Source organism: Clinocottus analis, unplaced genomic scaffold (genome assembly GCF_023055335.1).
Source record: "Clinocottus analis isolate CAN_PGR_092001 unplaced genomic scaffold, fCliAna1.0.p SCAF_20, whole genome shotgun sequence".
Lineage (NCBI taxonomy): Eukaryota > Metazoa > Chordata > Actinopteri > Perciformes > Cottidae > Clinocottus > Clinocottus analis.
In genome coordinates, this window is record NW_027175932.1 from 16037478 (window position 1) to 16053023 (window position 15546).

Below are 15546 nucleotides of genomic sequence, written 5' to 3' on the forward strand. Positions count from 1 at the left end.
CGAGACTGACCTACCGGACCCAGGACTGACGTACTGGCACGCTCTCCTCCTGGTAAATCTGGACATTGTTGTATTCGCACAGGCGTGCAGGGCGTGGAGGGCGTGGAGGGCGTGCAGGGCGTGCAGGGCGTGGAGGGTGTGCAGGGCGTGGAGGGCGTGGAGGGCGTGCAGGGCGGAGGGCGTGCAGGGCGTGCAGGGCGTGCAGGGCGTGCAGGGCGTGCAGGGCGTGCAGGGCGTGCAGGGCGTGGAGGGCGTGGAGGGCGTGGCTTAGGCAAGGCAAGTTTATTTGTACAGCACATTTCAGCAACAAGGCGATTCAAAGTGCTTCACATAAAACCACTAAAAAAAGATTTTAAAACAGTTAAAACATTAAAACAGTTAAGAAAAATAAAAATGAAATTAATAAGAGTTGCAGTGCAGTTTAAGAAATAAAATGTAGTAGTGAGATGATTGAGTCTAGTTCAATTAAAGGAAACCTCAAACAGAAAAGTCTTCAAACTGGATTTAAAGGAGCTGAGGGTCTCTAAGGGTCTCTGAGGGTCTCTGAGGGTCTCTAAGGGTCTCTGAGGGTCTCAGCAGACCTGCAGCTTTCAGGGACCTTGTTCCATAAATGTAGAGCAGAAAAGCTGAACGCTGCCTCTCCATGTTTAGTTCTGACTCTTGGAACAGAAAGTAGACCAGAACCAGACCACCTGAGGGGTCTGATGATTCATAAGGTAGACCAGAACCAGAGGACCTGAGGGGTCTGGTGGTTCATAAGGTAGACCAGGTCACAAACATACTTAGGCCCTGCAACGGGACTGAGGCGACTCCTGAAGAGGAACATGGAAGCATGAAACAAGAAAGTCAGAATGTTTTCTCGATATTTTATTCATCCAATAAGTTTGTTTAGATGTGAGCCGTGAACACAAACTGAGAAAAATATATATATATTTTTTAATTACTTTAAAGACCTAAAGGAACAAATCCAGGAAGTGAGCTAAAGACTGCAGTACTTCATTTGTCCACCATATGATGCCCTCTGTCACAGGGCTTCATGCCAACCTCTAAGTATTAAATATCACTTCAAAAATACACAAACAAAATATGTTTTGTTAGAATGTAAAAAGCTCTGTTTTATCTATGCGTCTGCTACACGTCATTTCATCCATGTTTAACTTAGCAGACCAAAAGCTCCTACAGACAGAGGAGCGCAAAGCGAGTGAAGGGAACAAGGAGTTCCCTTTAAGGCAACCAGCTAATGCAGTGTGTTGTGCAGCTCCCTTCCTTGACCATCACCTCCATCTTTACAGAACCACAACTACTTCCTGCTCCTGAACACAGCTGTCGGTCTGCTGCGGTGCACTTTCAGAGCTCCATCTTCCCGCCGGCGGCCGGGCGGCTGGCGCCGCCGCCCTCGGCCCCGCCCTCGGGCCGGAAAGCCAACGAGGCCGAGTTGATGCAGTAGCGTTTCCCGGTGGGTCTCGGTCCATCGTCAAACAGATGTCCCAGGTGAGCGCCGCACTGAAACACAAGGAAAAGATCCGTTACTGGACTATTATACACATGCATGGTGGCAAACAATGAATGAAATGTAGGATTTAAAACATTACGGCTGGCTATTGGAACATGTTACCAACGATCGGTATCAACTGAAAAAATAAAACCGGAAAGAAATTTCTGCAGGAAAACAATAGTTGCAGTGCTGTGATACGTTTAACCTATACCTTTAAAAGATTTTGTATTTTTTTGTCTGTGAAAAGCTGCAGGAAAGCCGCTGTGCATTTGACAGGACAGCTGGGCTGTACCTGGCTGCAGGTGGTCTCCACTCTGTGCATCCCGTAGGAGAAATCATCCGTCACGCTCACCGACTCCTCCTTCACGAGGTCGAAGAAGGACGGCCAACCTGAACACACGCGGCTTCGTGTTAGCACGCCGCATGACTGCTGGAAGGACGGCTGTGCATTTAGTCCAGATATTCATGTGATGAATCCGAGTGACTCAGTGTGTCCAATACTTTAGTTTATTTCACTTCCAAAACTATTGACCTTGCCGTCAGCCTCAGCTCCGCTGTGTGGGTAGTCCTCACTGAGAAATGGCTAGCATGCTAAACTAAGATGGCACTCATTTTAGGCTAAGGAGCCGATCACACCAGACGCAACGTTTAAAAGCGCAGCCGCTTCAAAGACACCTTGACAAAAACGCGCCGGGCAAAACATCCCGCTGCCGCCACGCAGCCAGGCCATAAAACTGGATTTACAAAATGGATTCAAGCAGACGTCTTGCCCTTGCTGTGCTGTGGGATGAGGAGGAGGAAGAAGTCCCAAAAAAGGTTTTGGGTTCACGATATTACATTTTTTTTATTTTGTTTTAATTGAAAAGAAAAGAGTTCGGTGAATAAGAAGCGCGTTCAGTTGTACTTTGGGTGAGCAGGAGTCAGCTGGAGCGTCTCTGAGCAGCAGAGTCCTGTTTCCATCTGGGATTGTAAAGCTCTTTGTAATTAAATACCGCTAACATTAGCGCCTCATCCGAGGTCATTTTCTTTAGAATTCCTCGCTGTTCACACCACACGAAGACAGGAAGTAATAAAGCCCGCCTCTCGCTTGATCCGATTGGCTGCCTCGGCAGAAGGTGACAGTGCGACTCCACACCTTACGCTTACACGTTGAGAATATTTTAACTTTTAAGCGCACTGAAAAAAAACTGACAACACAAAACTGAAAAAGGCAACGCGCAGCGTTTAAAAGGCGCGCCGTGCCAGAGGAAAACTATGGTTTTGCTCGCGACGCGTTTCTGAGAGTCGCGTCTGGTGTGATGGGCCTTAAAGAGATGCGACCTGCTCAGGCAACAAGGCTATGCTACCGTTACAGCATGCAGAGACGACCGGCCAACGGGTTGCAGAGACGTTCAACTTACCCGATCCAGAGTCAAACTTTGTGCTCGAGCTGGAGGAACACACAAATATAAATAAGTTCATTTCAGTGTTTTAAAAAACTGCTGTTTCCGTCCCTTATTGCTTTGATAAAGCAGTGGATTATTATGGTTCCCAATGTCTGGCAAGAAGTGTGGAGAGAAGCTTGAGCGGCTCTTACCTGAACAGCAACGCCCCACAGACCACGCAGGTGTAGCTCCCCTCTTCTTCATGGTGCGTGAAGGCTCCAGTGAAGGCACTAGGACATGTAATGTGACATGAACAGATGAGGAACCAGCAACAATGAACTTATTGCAACACCATTGAACCAGAGCTGTGAAAAATAACGCGTTGTGATTAAATTACAGGATTAGTTAATTTTTTTAACGCATGTGCAGAATGAGCTTCTAATCCACCTATTGAACTGTTTCTGCTCTCATGCAGTCAGACGTAGACGTCAGATGTTCACTCTGGAAGACGTTGTCGTTTCACCAGCACAACCAGCCTCAACATCTCAACGCGCAGCATGTTGGTCGGCGAGGGGCGTTCAAGAGCAATGCGTCAAACCAGCCTCACTGAACAACACAGACCCCTCACGAAGTCTGCCTGAGACCAGCTGAGCAGCACAGCTGAGCTCATACTGTTGAGGATGAAGGTTCACCAAAGTGTTGCTGGTGGCAACGGAGGACCCGAGCATCAAAGCACCACAAAGACACACAATCATGACACAAGTCCACGCGCTGCATGAAGCTAAAGAACAAAACGTAAACTCGTCTGCTACGGATCATGTGGCGCTGACAGGATCACTGGACTTGTGTGAGTCATGAGAGTTACCTGGTGAGCAGACGTCCTCTTCCTCCTGACATGTCCTCTTTTCCAGACATGACAATGCGTCCAGCAGGGATGCAACACGTCCGGGACTTTACCTCCTGTCATATTTGTGTTTCTCTGAGTCTGTCACTCACTAGTTATTACGCTCTTACACGCTGTGAATCTTACGTTCATCTTCTAGCTCTGACGTAGAGAGAGCTGTCATTGGTGGACTGATCTCAGGGTTGCCAGATGCAGGATAATTATCCTCCAAACACAACCATGTTGAGCCTTTGGTACGATACTTCTCCATCAGCAGTCTGCACCACTGACACCTGGTCACCTCCACTGCAGACCAACATCCTGTTACCTCTGAAGAAACTACTTCTGCATGAAACATCACCGCCTCAATAATCAAAAGATCGTGGAGATGCTCGACTGTGGAGCGTGATGAAACCATAACGGTTCACCTCACGGCCTGGAGCTGCATTGTTTACAACAGCAGCCCAATGTATAAATAACAATGTATATATCCGTCTTTTATCATAAATCTTTATGTTTACAAAAATATACCGAAAATATCGACATGTCATTAATCAGATTAATCCACAGAAACCTGTGATTAATCTGATTAAAAATTGTAATCATTTCACTGCCCTCCATTGAAGGCCACGCCATTGAACGTGACAACGCGACACCATTGAACGCCACACCATTGAAGGCCACGCCATTGAAGGGCACGCCATTGAAGGGCACGCCATTGAAGGGCACGCCATTGAACGCCACGCCATTGAACGCCACGACAGTGAGGAAGACGTCCCGGCTCGAGCAGCACTGGTCCTACCTCTCAGTGCCCCTCTCCTGGGTGACGTGGTACTGTGCTGGTGTGAGGCGTTTCTTCAGCTCCTCCTTAGGGAAGCTCAGCGGCCATGTCTTCTTAGTCCTACATGCTCCTGAGGGGAAAGCAGAGGGGACAGGAAGTATCAACCATGAGGGTCTTCTAAGAGTCACCAGGACTTCATTCCAGCTGTTCTTCTTCCAACAAAACTGTGTTGAAGCATGATGTTGAGTCAAAGGTTTTACAGTAAGTAGAGATAGAAGAGTGTGTGTGTGTGTGTGTGTGTGTGTGTGTGTGTGTGTGTGTGTGTGTGTGTGTGTGTGTGTGTGTGTGTGTGTGTGTGTGTTTTAACCAAGATGGTGGTGAGCTGTTTAGGTTCCTTTATTCTGACATGATAAGTAGGTCTTTAGCAATACTGCAGCTTAAACACAAATGTGTGAACACCCTGCTGCAACACTTTTCCTCTTCAGATGTGGCAGAATCTTCACCGCCTCATCATGATGCCAACTGTGCAAGGATCAACAGATCTTGTTTTCATCCAAAAACAAAAGACAAAGTGAGCAAGAAGGTCTATTCAAAACAGTGAAGTAACCAGAACAATAGATGCATGCAAGCTGAAAGAAAGCAAAGCGTGAGTCACATGGTTACTCTGTTAGCACTGAAGGTTCAGCTGTGCGACAGCAGCGTTACAACACTACACACTACACTACACACTAAACAGAAAGATCTTAGCCCAGCACCTCAAGAGCCCACACGGAGACCATAAAGGACAACGCCTGGATTTCACACCTGCACCCTATTTCCCAACGTTTTTGTGTTTAAGTGATCAATGTGGGCAACGAGTCGAGGAAAAAGCTGCAATGTAAACTGCCCGGTAACTCCGTGCAATCGATGTACGTCCACTCAAAGAGATGTTTCTGCTCAGTGACCGACAGCATCCCGGAAAGAAGCACAGACACGTTTACTGTACCTTCCACTTGGTCTCGTCTGTCGTGTCGCTAAAGGAGAAGTCTCGCTCCCAAATCAAAGAGAGGACTTCTAGCCAGAAGACAAGATGGAAACAGCATCGAGCTCTCAAATGTCCTGGAGGAACATTCAGCGCATTCAGACATTCTGGATGAGACTCGGTTGGACAAAAGGACGGACGTGATCAAGCAAAAGAAAAAAGGTTCTTTCCATGATGACCTCCTTATAAAAACCTCCTCGTAAAGACCTGACCTCAAAGACCTCCTCGTGAAGCGCTGACCTCAAAGACCTCCTCGTGAAGCGCTGACCTCAAAGACCTCCTCGTGAAAACCTGACCTCAAAGACCTCCTCGTGAAGACCTGACCTCAAAGACCTCCCCGTAAAGACCTGACCTCAAAGACCTCCCCGTAAAGACCTGACCTCAAAGACCTCCTCGTGAAGAGCTGACCTCAAAGACCTCCTCGTGAAGACCTGACCTCAAAGACCTCCCCGTAAAGACCTGACCTCAAAGACCTCCCCGTAAAGACCTGACCTCAAAGACCTCCCCGTAAAGACCTGACCTCAAAGACCTCCCCGTAAAGACCTGACCTCAAAGACCTCCTCGTAAAGACCTGACCTCAAAGACCTCCTCGTGAAGACCTGACCTCAAAGACCTCCTCGTGAAGACCTGACCTCAAAGACCTCCTCGTAAAGACCTGACCTCAAAGACCTCCTCATGAAGACCTGACCTCAAAGACCTCCTCATGAAGACCTGACCTCAAAGACCTCCCCGTAAAGACCTGACCTCAAAGACCTCCCCGTAAAGACCTGACCTCAAAGACCTCCCCGTAAAGACCTGACCTCAAAAACCTCCCCGTAAAGACCTGACCTCAAAGACCTCCTTGTAAAGACCTGACCTCCTTATCAAGACCTGATCTCAAAGACCTCATCACGAAGACCTGACCTTTTCATCAAGACCTGACTTCATTGTGTAGACCTGGCCTCCTCACAAAGACCTAGCCTCATCGTGTAGACCTCCTTATGAAGACCTCATTGTGTAGACCTGACCTCCTCATACAGACCTTCTCATAAAAGACCTGGCCTCCTCATCGTGTAGACCTGGCCTCCTCATCGTGTAGACCTGGCCTCATCGTGTAGACCTGGCCTCCTCATCGTGTAGACCTGGCCTCCTCATCGTGTAGACCTGGCCTCATTGTGTAGACCTGACCTCATTGTGTAGACCTCCTTATGAAGACCTCATTGTGTAGACCTGACCTCCTCATACAGACCTTCTCATAAAAGACCTGACCTCATCATGCAGACCTGGCCTCCTCATTGAGACCTCCCCATGAGGACCTCCCTATGAAGACCTCATCATGTAGACCTCCTCATGAAGACCTCCTCATGAAGACCTCCTCATGAAGACCTCCTCATGAAGACCTCCTCATGAAGCCATATTGGATTAAAGAAAGCGCCGGGCATTCGGTGCTATGTTGGCATTATCTGGACGTGTTTGATACTCACTGCAAATACAGAAAAGCCCTCGTTAGTTAAAATAAATTGAGGCGTTTAGATTTGGTCCAAATTGGGAGCTCTCGAGCATCGTTCTACAAAGATTTGATCGGCAACCCTTGAGAGGGCCGATCAAATGTGAAAAAAAGAAGTAGAAAGCAGCACACGTCAGTGGACACGTGAAGACATGCGGACACACCAGCCAGTGTTAGGGCTCAGAGCCAAGCACACAGCACCCAGTCAGGGACCTGAGGGGAGGCCGCAGGGCCTCAGAGCGACAGGCTGGCTCTTGGTTATTAGATGCAGCAGGTTGAAGCCCGACATGGCTGCTGGAGAGGTACTCCACCCACCAGTAGAACCCAACACCTCACAGCAGGGCTACAACAGGGACTAGACTGAGAAGGGAGCAGACAGAGAGACAACACAGGTCAAGATACGGGACGCCCTCCAAGACCAGTTGAGGAACAAAAGCGCCTGATCGCGTCCGTTTGGGATTCCCACTGTGCCTGAGGGACATGGACACACACGACACATTAATACCGCATCCAGACTGGACCATGAACAAATTACAATCTATATGTATACAGCGTAGTTCATGGCCATCAGCTCGGGAAGGACAAACAATTAACTCACAGTGCAATTTTTTTTTAAAAAGAAAAGAAATGCTCGTTTATATTTCACCAAAAGAACATTTGTACACAGAAGTTTTAAATCCTAATCCCTGGGGGGAATGCAAACAGAAACATTCAACCAAGCCCTAATACCATCACAGATGTTTATAAATGTTTAAACATGTACACTGTGCTGGATGGATATGTTAATCCCTGGTCCATAATGTGCTTTGCCTTCATCCATCTGTGCAAAGAAGAGCCGACATCGTCACACGAGGCCCCATTACATCCTGCTCAGCAACAGACACACATTGTCCTTGTTAAACCTCGTCAGTCATGAACACAGAAAACTAGAAACACTAGAAAACTATTTCCATCAGACATACAAAATGGATCAGCAGCGTTCCCGTTGGTTCCTCCTGATGTTCTCGAGCAGGGGCGACGTCACTGAGGGCCACAAACAGAACAATACCCCAAAGTCTGGGCCACTCACTAGAGGCAAAGTATATATCGCTTTTATCCAACACATTTCACCTGTCTTCCACTATGGAAGAGCAGCCTGGTTATATAATACATGAACCCGTCTTCTGGAAGGTCTGGACGTGTGATTGGTCCCAGGGCCCGTGTGACCAGTAACATGCGCTGTGATTGAAGCTAGCGTCTCACTGCGAAGCTACAATCTCAGGACTTACTGATGACCCTTTTCCCACAGAGGGTCATGAGCGTCTGAGTGACATGCTGATTATGTTACCGTTTCATACATTTAAAAAAAACAAAAAAACATACACTTTCATTAATCCCCTGGGGAAATTCTTCTCTGCATTTGACCCATCCTTGATGAAGGAGCAGTGGCCCTGTGAGGCGCTCGGGAAGCAACGAGGGGTTGAGTGTCGTGCTCAGAGACACTTTGACGTGTGAACTGTGGGGGGACTGGGGATCGAACCGGCCACCTTGTGGTAACGGGACGACCTCTCATCCCCTGAGCCGCCCCATTTAACTCATGAACAAATTACAGCGCGGTTGTTGCTGCTGCACCTGGGGCTGCTGGTTCAGCAGCCTCTCCCCACGCCGTGGTGTGCTAAGGGCAGCGTCTCCTTTTTTCTCTCGCCACAGTGGTGGAGTGGCTCTGTGGGGCGGCCCCCACTCCCTGTGTCCACACATGATGGACTCTATGAACGCTATTGAGTGTGTCGGTCTGTGACAGAAACTCCAGGGACACCTTTTCCCTCCAGTCCGCCCGTGATGTGGATTATACTCACTGAAGGCCTAGGTCTGAAACCCACGGCCCGCCATCGAGCGATGAAACGTACTTGTGAAAGAACTTACATAGTGTAAAAGAAAACATATGGGTGCAAACCTACTCCTTTAAAAAAATTTAAAAAAATCCTAAATCCTATATTAATGAATAAAAGCCAAATACAAAAACACATCCTTCCATAATTTAATACATAAATGGGGAGACAGATTTTACCGTTCAGTGTGTTGAGACGATGAGTAGGGCGGCAACAACAAATCGATAAAATCAATGAAATCCTGACTGAAGTTCTTCCCCTGACACATAAGTAGCTCCGCCCACTGCTGCGAGAGCCAGACCCCTGAAAACTAAATGTTACTTAAATGCTGCCTGCCCAAGAGTGACAGCAGTCTGAAGCTACGCACCACCATGCAGTTACCCATGATCAAATGATTGTCGGTGTTAATGGGTTGCTGCGTTGACGCATCCATAAGGCGCTAACGTGCCCAGTCGAGTAATAACATACATTTGAAGGCGTTCCTGTTCAGAAATCCAGACGGCTCAAATTAAACGTACCAGACATGCAAGTATGAAATCCACAGGCGTTGTTTTTAGCCGACACAAAGAGAGAGGACGGACGAACGAACAGAGAGAGACTCTACCTAGGAGAGCAGCAGGCAGCGCAGGGGGGCAGCCCCGCCCGAGGGCCCGATGCTGGACCACAGCAAGCCGTCTGAGCAGGACCGCCATGACACGGTCACACTGGAGACAGACAGAAGCACAGCAGCTGAGTTAGTCTGACACCGCACATAGGTTCACTGTTCCTGTGGCTCACATGTCTCTGGATAGGTACTTTTAATAAATAGCCAAAATGATTATTTAAGGATAAAACCTAAAACAATTTATGAATATTAATATAACAGCCTGATCACCACCAAATGAAGGCTGAACTATATTTAAGACATAAACCATGAGCTTTACCACAGCGTTCACGTAAACACAGATCAGAGCCGTGTTCTCTGGACAGGCTGAGCCCTCCATCTCGAGCTCAGCCTGAAGGTCACATGTTCTGCAGCATTCAGCAGCGCGCTGGTCATTGCTTCAGGAATCCCTCTGTGGACGACGACGATGGACTAATTGATTAAGATAAGTTTCGACAAGGTTGCAAAATGTTCTTTGGACGCGTCTATCAAAAAACAGACCAACGTGAAATAAATGGATACAAAATTGTTAAATTCTAAATCATAACCCTGATTTTTATTTTGGGGCACAGCTGTGGCGTTTGAGGGGATCCGTATGGACCGGCCTGGTCTACGGTGCCAGAAACACCAAACCAACAACAGGAAATGGTTGTCAGCACTCATGCCGCATGTCCACCGCTCAGTCCGACGCGGCTCTGCTCGACCCGTCTGAGTCGTTTCAGCCCCTGGTGGTGTCCAAGAAGCTGAGCCAATACCAGAAGGTGGAGGTAAAAAACTGCAGACCCCTGACTCATTCGTTGCTAGGGTAGTCATCACAAACCCCCATGGCTATTGGAGGCGGTCTGAGAGGACGTATGCCGCGTCATGGAGACGCAGTGTAGGGGGAATCGTTAGGGGAGCAGCCTAAAAGAGACCAGGGTGGACCCTAAATGACCACCATGTACTACATGAAGATCATGCTGTATAGAAGACTAGAAACTAGAGATTGAGACATGAACTCACGTTCACTGAGGGAATACATAAAGAGAGAAACAGAGTCATTTATATAGACTTCTATACAGCCAGAGGAGTCGCCCCCTGGTGGTCAGGAGAGAGAATGCAGCTTTAACACATGAAGCATAGACTTCTATACAACCAGAGGAGTCGCCCCCTGGTGGTCAGGAGAGAGAATGCAGCTTTAACACATGATGCATTGACTTCTATACAACCAGAGGAGTCGCCCCCTGGTGGTCAGGAGAGAGAATGCAGCTTTAACACATGATGCATTGACTTCTATACAACCAGAGGAGTCGCCCCCTGGTGGTCAGGAGAGAGAATGCAGCTTTAACACATGAAGCATAGACTTCTATACAACCAGAGGAGTCGCCCCCTGGTGGTCAGGAGAGAGAATTCAGCTTTAAGACATGAAGCATAGACTTCTATACAACCAGAGGAGTCGCCCCCTGGTGGTCAGGAGAGAGAATGCAGCTTTAACACATGAAGCATAGACTTCTATACAACCAGAGGAGTCGCCCCCTGGTGGTCAGGAGAGAGAATGCAGCTTTAAGACATGCAGCATTGACTTCTATACAACCAGAGGAGTCGCCCCCTGGTGGTCAGGAGAGAGAATGCAGCTTTAAGACATGAAGCATTGACTTCTATACAACCAGAGGAGTCGCCCCCTGGTGGTCAGGAGAGAGAATGCAGCTTTAAGACATGAAGCATTGACTTCTATACAACCAGAGGAGTCGCCCCCTGGTGGTCAGGAGAGAGAATGCAGCTTTAAGACATGAAGCATTGACTTCTATACAACCAGAGGAGTCGCCCCCTGGTGGTCAGGAGAGAGAATGCAGCTTTAAGACATGAAGCATTGACTTCTATACAACCAGAGGAGTCGCCCCCTGGTGGTCAGGAGAGAGAATGCAGCTTTAACACATGAAGCATTGACTTCTATACAACCAGAGGAGTCGCCCCCTGGTGGTCAGGAGAGAGAATGCAGCTTTAAGACATGAAGCATAGACTTCTATACAACCAGAGGAGTCGCCCCCTGGTGGTCAGGAGAGAGAATGCAGCTTTAACACATGAAGCATTGACTTCTATACAACCAGAGGAGTCGCCCCCTGGTGGTCAGGAGAGAGAATGCAGCTTTAAGACATGAAGCATAGACTTCTATACAACCAGAGGAGTCGCCCCCTGGTGGTCAGGAGAGAGAATGCAGCTTTAACACATGAAGCATTGACTTCTATACAACCAGAGGAGTCGCCCCCTGGTGGTCAGGAGAGAGAATGCAGCTTTAACACATGAAGCATAGACTTCTATACAACCAGAGGAGTCGCCCCCTGGTGCTCTCATTGACAAAATATGAAAAGATATTCCGTGGAGTTTTCTCGACGCGTATCTATGTTGAACGCATTTCCTCCTGAACAAAACATTTGCAAAGCTTTTTTCCAATGACAACCTGACCTTTTTACTTTGTTTCCCAGCCTCTGCTGCGGGCCTTCAGGATATTACTCGACACGTGGTTATGACATCACCCACTACAATACGCTGTAACAATCACACCTGCTATCGGAAGCCCGTACGGCCATCGAGTGGATCCATTTGACGTACTGGTAGACAAAGACCAGACTCCACAGTGAGCCCAAACCCCTTCAGCCGTGTCCCCTGAGGGAGGACGCTCACCACTACTTGACTTCAGTGCTATCTGTTTCTCTGTGCTCCGCCGTGCCACTCATCTGCTTACGGCGCCGCTGCAGAATGAGGTCAGCCACACAACTCAAACAATAACATATTCTGGTTCTGGCCGGAGTGCAACTACTGAAGCCAGAGAGCCACAGAGCCACAGTTACCACAAACACTGGGCTTAACAGTGGCTCATGTGAGGGGCCGGAGGCCAAACCCAACGTCTCATAGATAAAGGTTAGGCCCTCTGTGAGACAGAAACCATGACCTCATGCCCGCCACAATAGACCCATTTTACAGCAGGCATTTGGACATTCAAATTATATAAATAAATACAGGCTACAAGTCACACACGTTTACATAAGAATATTGAGTAAATTGGGTTAGTTATGAGAAGCGGTAGAACATATTAGTGTATATCTTTTCCTCCTTTCCAGAGTCAATCTTCGTCGCTCATGGGAACACTTTAAGAAACATGTTGGTAGCCAGTCTGCCTTAAAGTTGTACTTCAGAGAAAAAAAGATGTTTGTCCTACGACGTCAAGCCGAAATGTCTGCTGTGGAACAAAGGTCCATTCAAAGACTCGACTCCATTCTGCAGCGGAGGAGACGTGGTGCTGTGACCGACACCGCCGCGAGGGGGCAGTGAGGAACAACCGTCTGGAGCGTTGCCGTCAAGCATGTAGAAAAACGTACGTGCATAAATTATAAATACAGCATGTATACATACATACAAGACATGCAGTTAACACATGCTTAAACAGTTAACACCTTTAAGTCTCATTGCCAGATTAACGCAAAATTAACGTGTTAACTTGCCCAGCCCTAAAATATACATACAGCATGTAAACATATATACACACATTTAGCATACACACATACATACTGTAGCGTGACCTTGCCGGGGAAGAGGAGAGGAGGAGGGGGAGAGTAGGAGGGCAAGACCTCTTAGCCTAACACGGTGGTTACTCCTTCGACTATTATAACAGTGATCCCGACAGAAATAACAATCTTCATCCAATATGAGTAGAATGTCTTAGGTCTTTTATCTCGCCCCGGGCTCAATCGTTAGGACTTTTGATTATTTCGTTAAGTTGTAGGTTTTGTTGAGGGTGTTTCACAGCTCTATGCTGCCAGGTCCCCACAGTGGGCTGTAACTTGTCTCAACCCGTATAGCGAGTGTGTGCATCGTCTACACTTCTCTCTGCCTGTTTGACACCATCTCATCATTATACTAACACTGCACAGTTTTCACCCAGAGATACTAACCTTAAGTCTCTTTGGTACATTCAGTCGTCACTTCTGTATCTCACGGTTGGTGGACAGGGAAAGAGCATTAAATTGTTCTAAAAAACCATAACTTTGTTTGGTGTCAGTCACTTACCCAATCGTGAGGCTGAGATTTATTATTTTGCGCTCCAATCACTTACAACAATTTCAACTCAATGAAACAGTGCTCAGTGTAAAAAATGAAAAGAAAGAAAAACTAAGTTTAAAAACTGGAAAAAACTCTCTGTTCTGTGGTCCTGCACTGGACTGCCAGGCACAGCGAACATGCATTTCTCCCTCTTTTAAACACCAAAATACATAAGTCATGCTGTCATCAGAGTTTAGTTGGAGGAGGTTTCAACACCTTATTTGGTGACATGGCAAATGCACATTCAGACAAAAGAAAAACATATTATACTCAGCATCTTAAAAAAGTATATAACATTGCAACTTATAGCGTTCTATGCTTTTTAGATGGTCTAATCACAAACCACACTTGAATTAAAGACCAAACAGTATATATTTTCATTCATTGGCTCATAAGAAAAATGATTATACAGGAATATAAAAACGGTTATACACGAATATAAAAAATGGTTATACATTTATTTGGTTACTTGCATAATTTTCTCGACCATCCAACAGTACATACATCCGCGGTGGTTTCAGACCTAGGCCTTCAGAGAGTATAATCCACATCCCGGGCGGACTGAGGGGAAAACGTGTCTCTGGAGTTTCTGTCACAGACCGACACACTCCATACACGCAGCGTTCACACGTGTGGACAGAAGCCAGAGCCGCAGAGCCACACTGCACCGCCACGAGCATAAAGAGTGAGGGCACCGCAAGCACACAGTCCACGGCCCGGGAAGCGGTGAGGTCCGGGCGATCGAAAGCACGCGACCGGAGCCGGCATGCCACCTTCGGCCTGAGCCTCGAGCCGCTCGCGGCGCCCGGTGAGGGCCAGCAGAGCAAGAGGAGACCCCAACGACCGCACCTACCGGGTAAACTGGACAGAGTCTGTGTCTGGTCCTTGTCCTCTCACTACTGGGGTCCCTCAAGGCTCCGTCCTGGGTCCTCTTCTCTCCGTACACAAACTCTCTCTCTCTCTCCGTCATTCGCTCGCATGGCTTTCCCTCCCGTAGCCATGCTGATGACACCCAACTGATCCTCTCGTTCCCCTAATCCGAACCGCAGGCCGTGACTCCAGCAGCGTGGAGTCACGCGCCACCTGAACATTAACCCTGACAAGACTGAACTGCCTTTCCTTCAACTAAACGGCTCTCCCACGCACGCCCTCCCTGTGACCTTCTCTGAACACCTGAGACGCGCAGCTGTTCAGTACTTCATGCTGAATCCCCGCTGCGTCACAGCACGCTGGGCTCCGGGGCCCTGCTCCGGTCTACGCCGCCCTGCTCCGGTCTACGCCGCCCTGCGCCGGTCTACGCCGCCCTGCTCCGGTCTACGCCGCTGGCGCTAGCTCCGTAACTCAAGCCTCGTTTCTGGTTCTGCGTCAGGTCGACACGCAGCCGCGCCGCCGCGGCACCGAGCGCCAGGTCGACGTTACACGCGCTACAGGGCGCTAGCTACATTTGGATCCCGGAAGTAACCGAAAACGAACATGGTACTTTTCGTAGTGTTTGCTAGCGCTAGCTAACAGAAGCACCGTGTCCCCGCTGGGCTCACGAACCTCTGAGGTTACTCCGGACAATGCAGCAGCGCCTACCTGAAAGAAACAGCAGCAGAACGGCGACGGTCACGCAGAAGCGCGGCGCCTCCAGCGTGGTCGTCCCGGGTCAGGAGAGGACTCAGGAGGACTCAGGAGGACTCAGGAGAGGACCCGCACGGTCCTGATACTCAGATACAGCTCGTGCGCGGGGAGAATAACAGCGCGCCTGCACATCTCCAATTATGGACAGCACCCTGCACCAGCCTCGTGACGTCACGGGGTGTGCGTACACATATATAAAAAAACAAAACTTCTGGTGTCATTAATAGTGAAGCTTGTGGATTTCAATTAAAACTGAAAAAAAGCTAAATAAATAGAAATATTGTTTCTCAGTTTCTGCCTGTGTG

At 48.3% G+C, this 15546-nt stretch overlaps 1 protein-coding gene across 3 annotated transcripts; it reads right to left on the reverse strand.

Moving 5' to 3' along the window:
* Window positions 1-852: 852 nt before the first annotated feature.
* msrb3 (methionine sulfoxide reductase B3) lies at window positions 853-15386 on the reverse strand. Of its 3 annotated transcripts, none has more exons than XM_068586201.1 (7): window positions 15197-15386; window positions 9503-9602; window positions 4545-4653; window positions 3072-3149; window positions 2896-2924; window positions 1788-1885; window positions 853-1503 (listed from the first exon to the last, which is right to left on the reverse strand). In XM_068586201.1, exons 2-7 carry the CDS (start codon window positions 9588-9590, stop codon window positions 1348-1350), a joined length of 558 nt encoding a protein of 185 aa, XP_068442302.1. In that variant the 5' UTR covers window positions 9591-9602; window positions 15197-15386; the 3' UTR covers window positions 853-1347. The 3 variants fall into 3 exon arrangements, with proteins under 3 accessions (XP_068442302.1, XP_068442303.1, XP_068442305.1); XM_068586202.1 differs by lacking the exon at window positions 9503-9602 and adding an exon at window positions 7244-7390 and having other exon boundaries at window positions 15197-15384; XM_068586204.1 differs by lacking the exon at window positions 15197-15386 and adding an exon at window positions 7244-7390.
* Window positions 15387-15546: the final 160 nt, after the last annotated feature.

Bases quoted from the DNA above. Each gene is read 5' to 3' on its own strand.
- msrb3 (XM_068586201.1), bottom strand. From the start codon at position 9,590: ATGGCGGTCCTGCTCAGACGGCTTGCTGTGGTCCAGCATCGGGCCCTC. The intron at 4,654-9,502 runs GTAGAGTCTCTC...CTTTCCCCTCAG, and splicing joins GCTGCCTGCTGCTCTCCTAG to GAGCATGTAGGACTAAGAAG. The intron at 1,504-1,787 runs GTACAGCCCAGC...CTTGTGTTTCAG, and splicing joins TGGAGACCACCTGCAGCCAG to TGCGGCGCTCACCTGGGACA.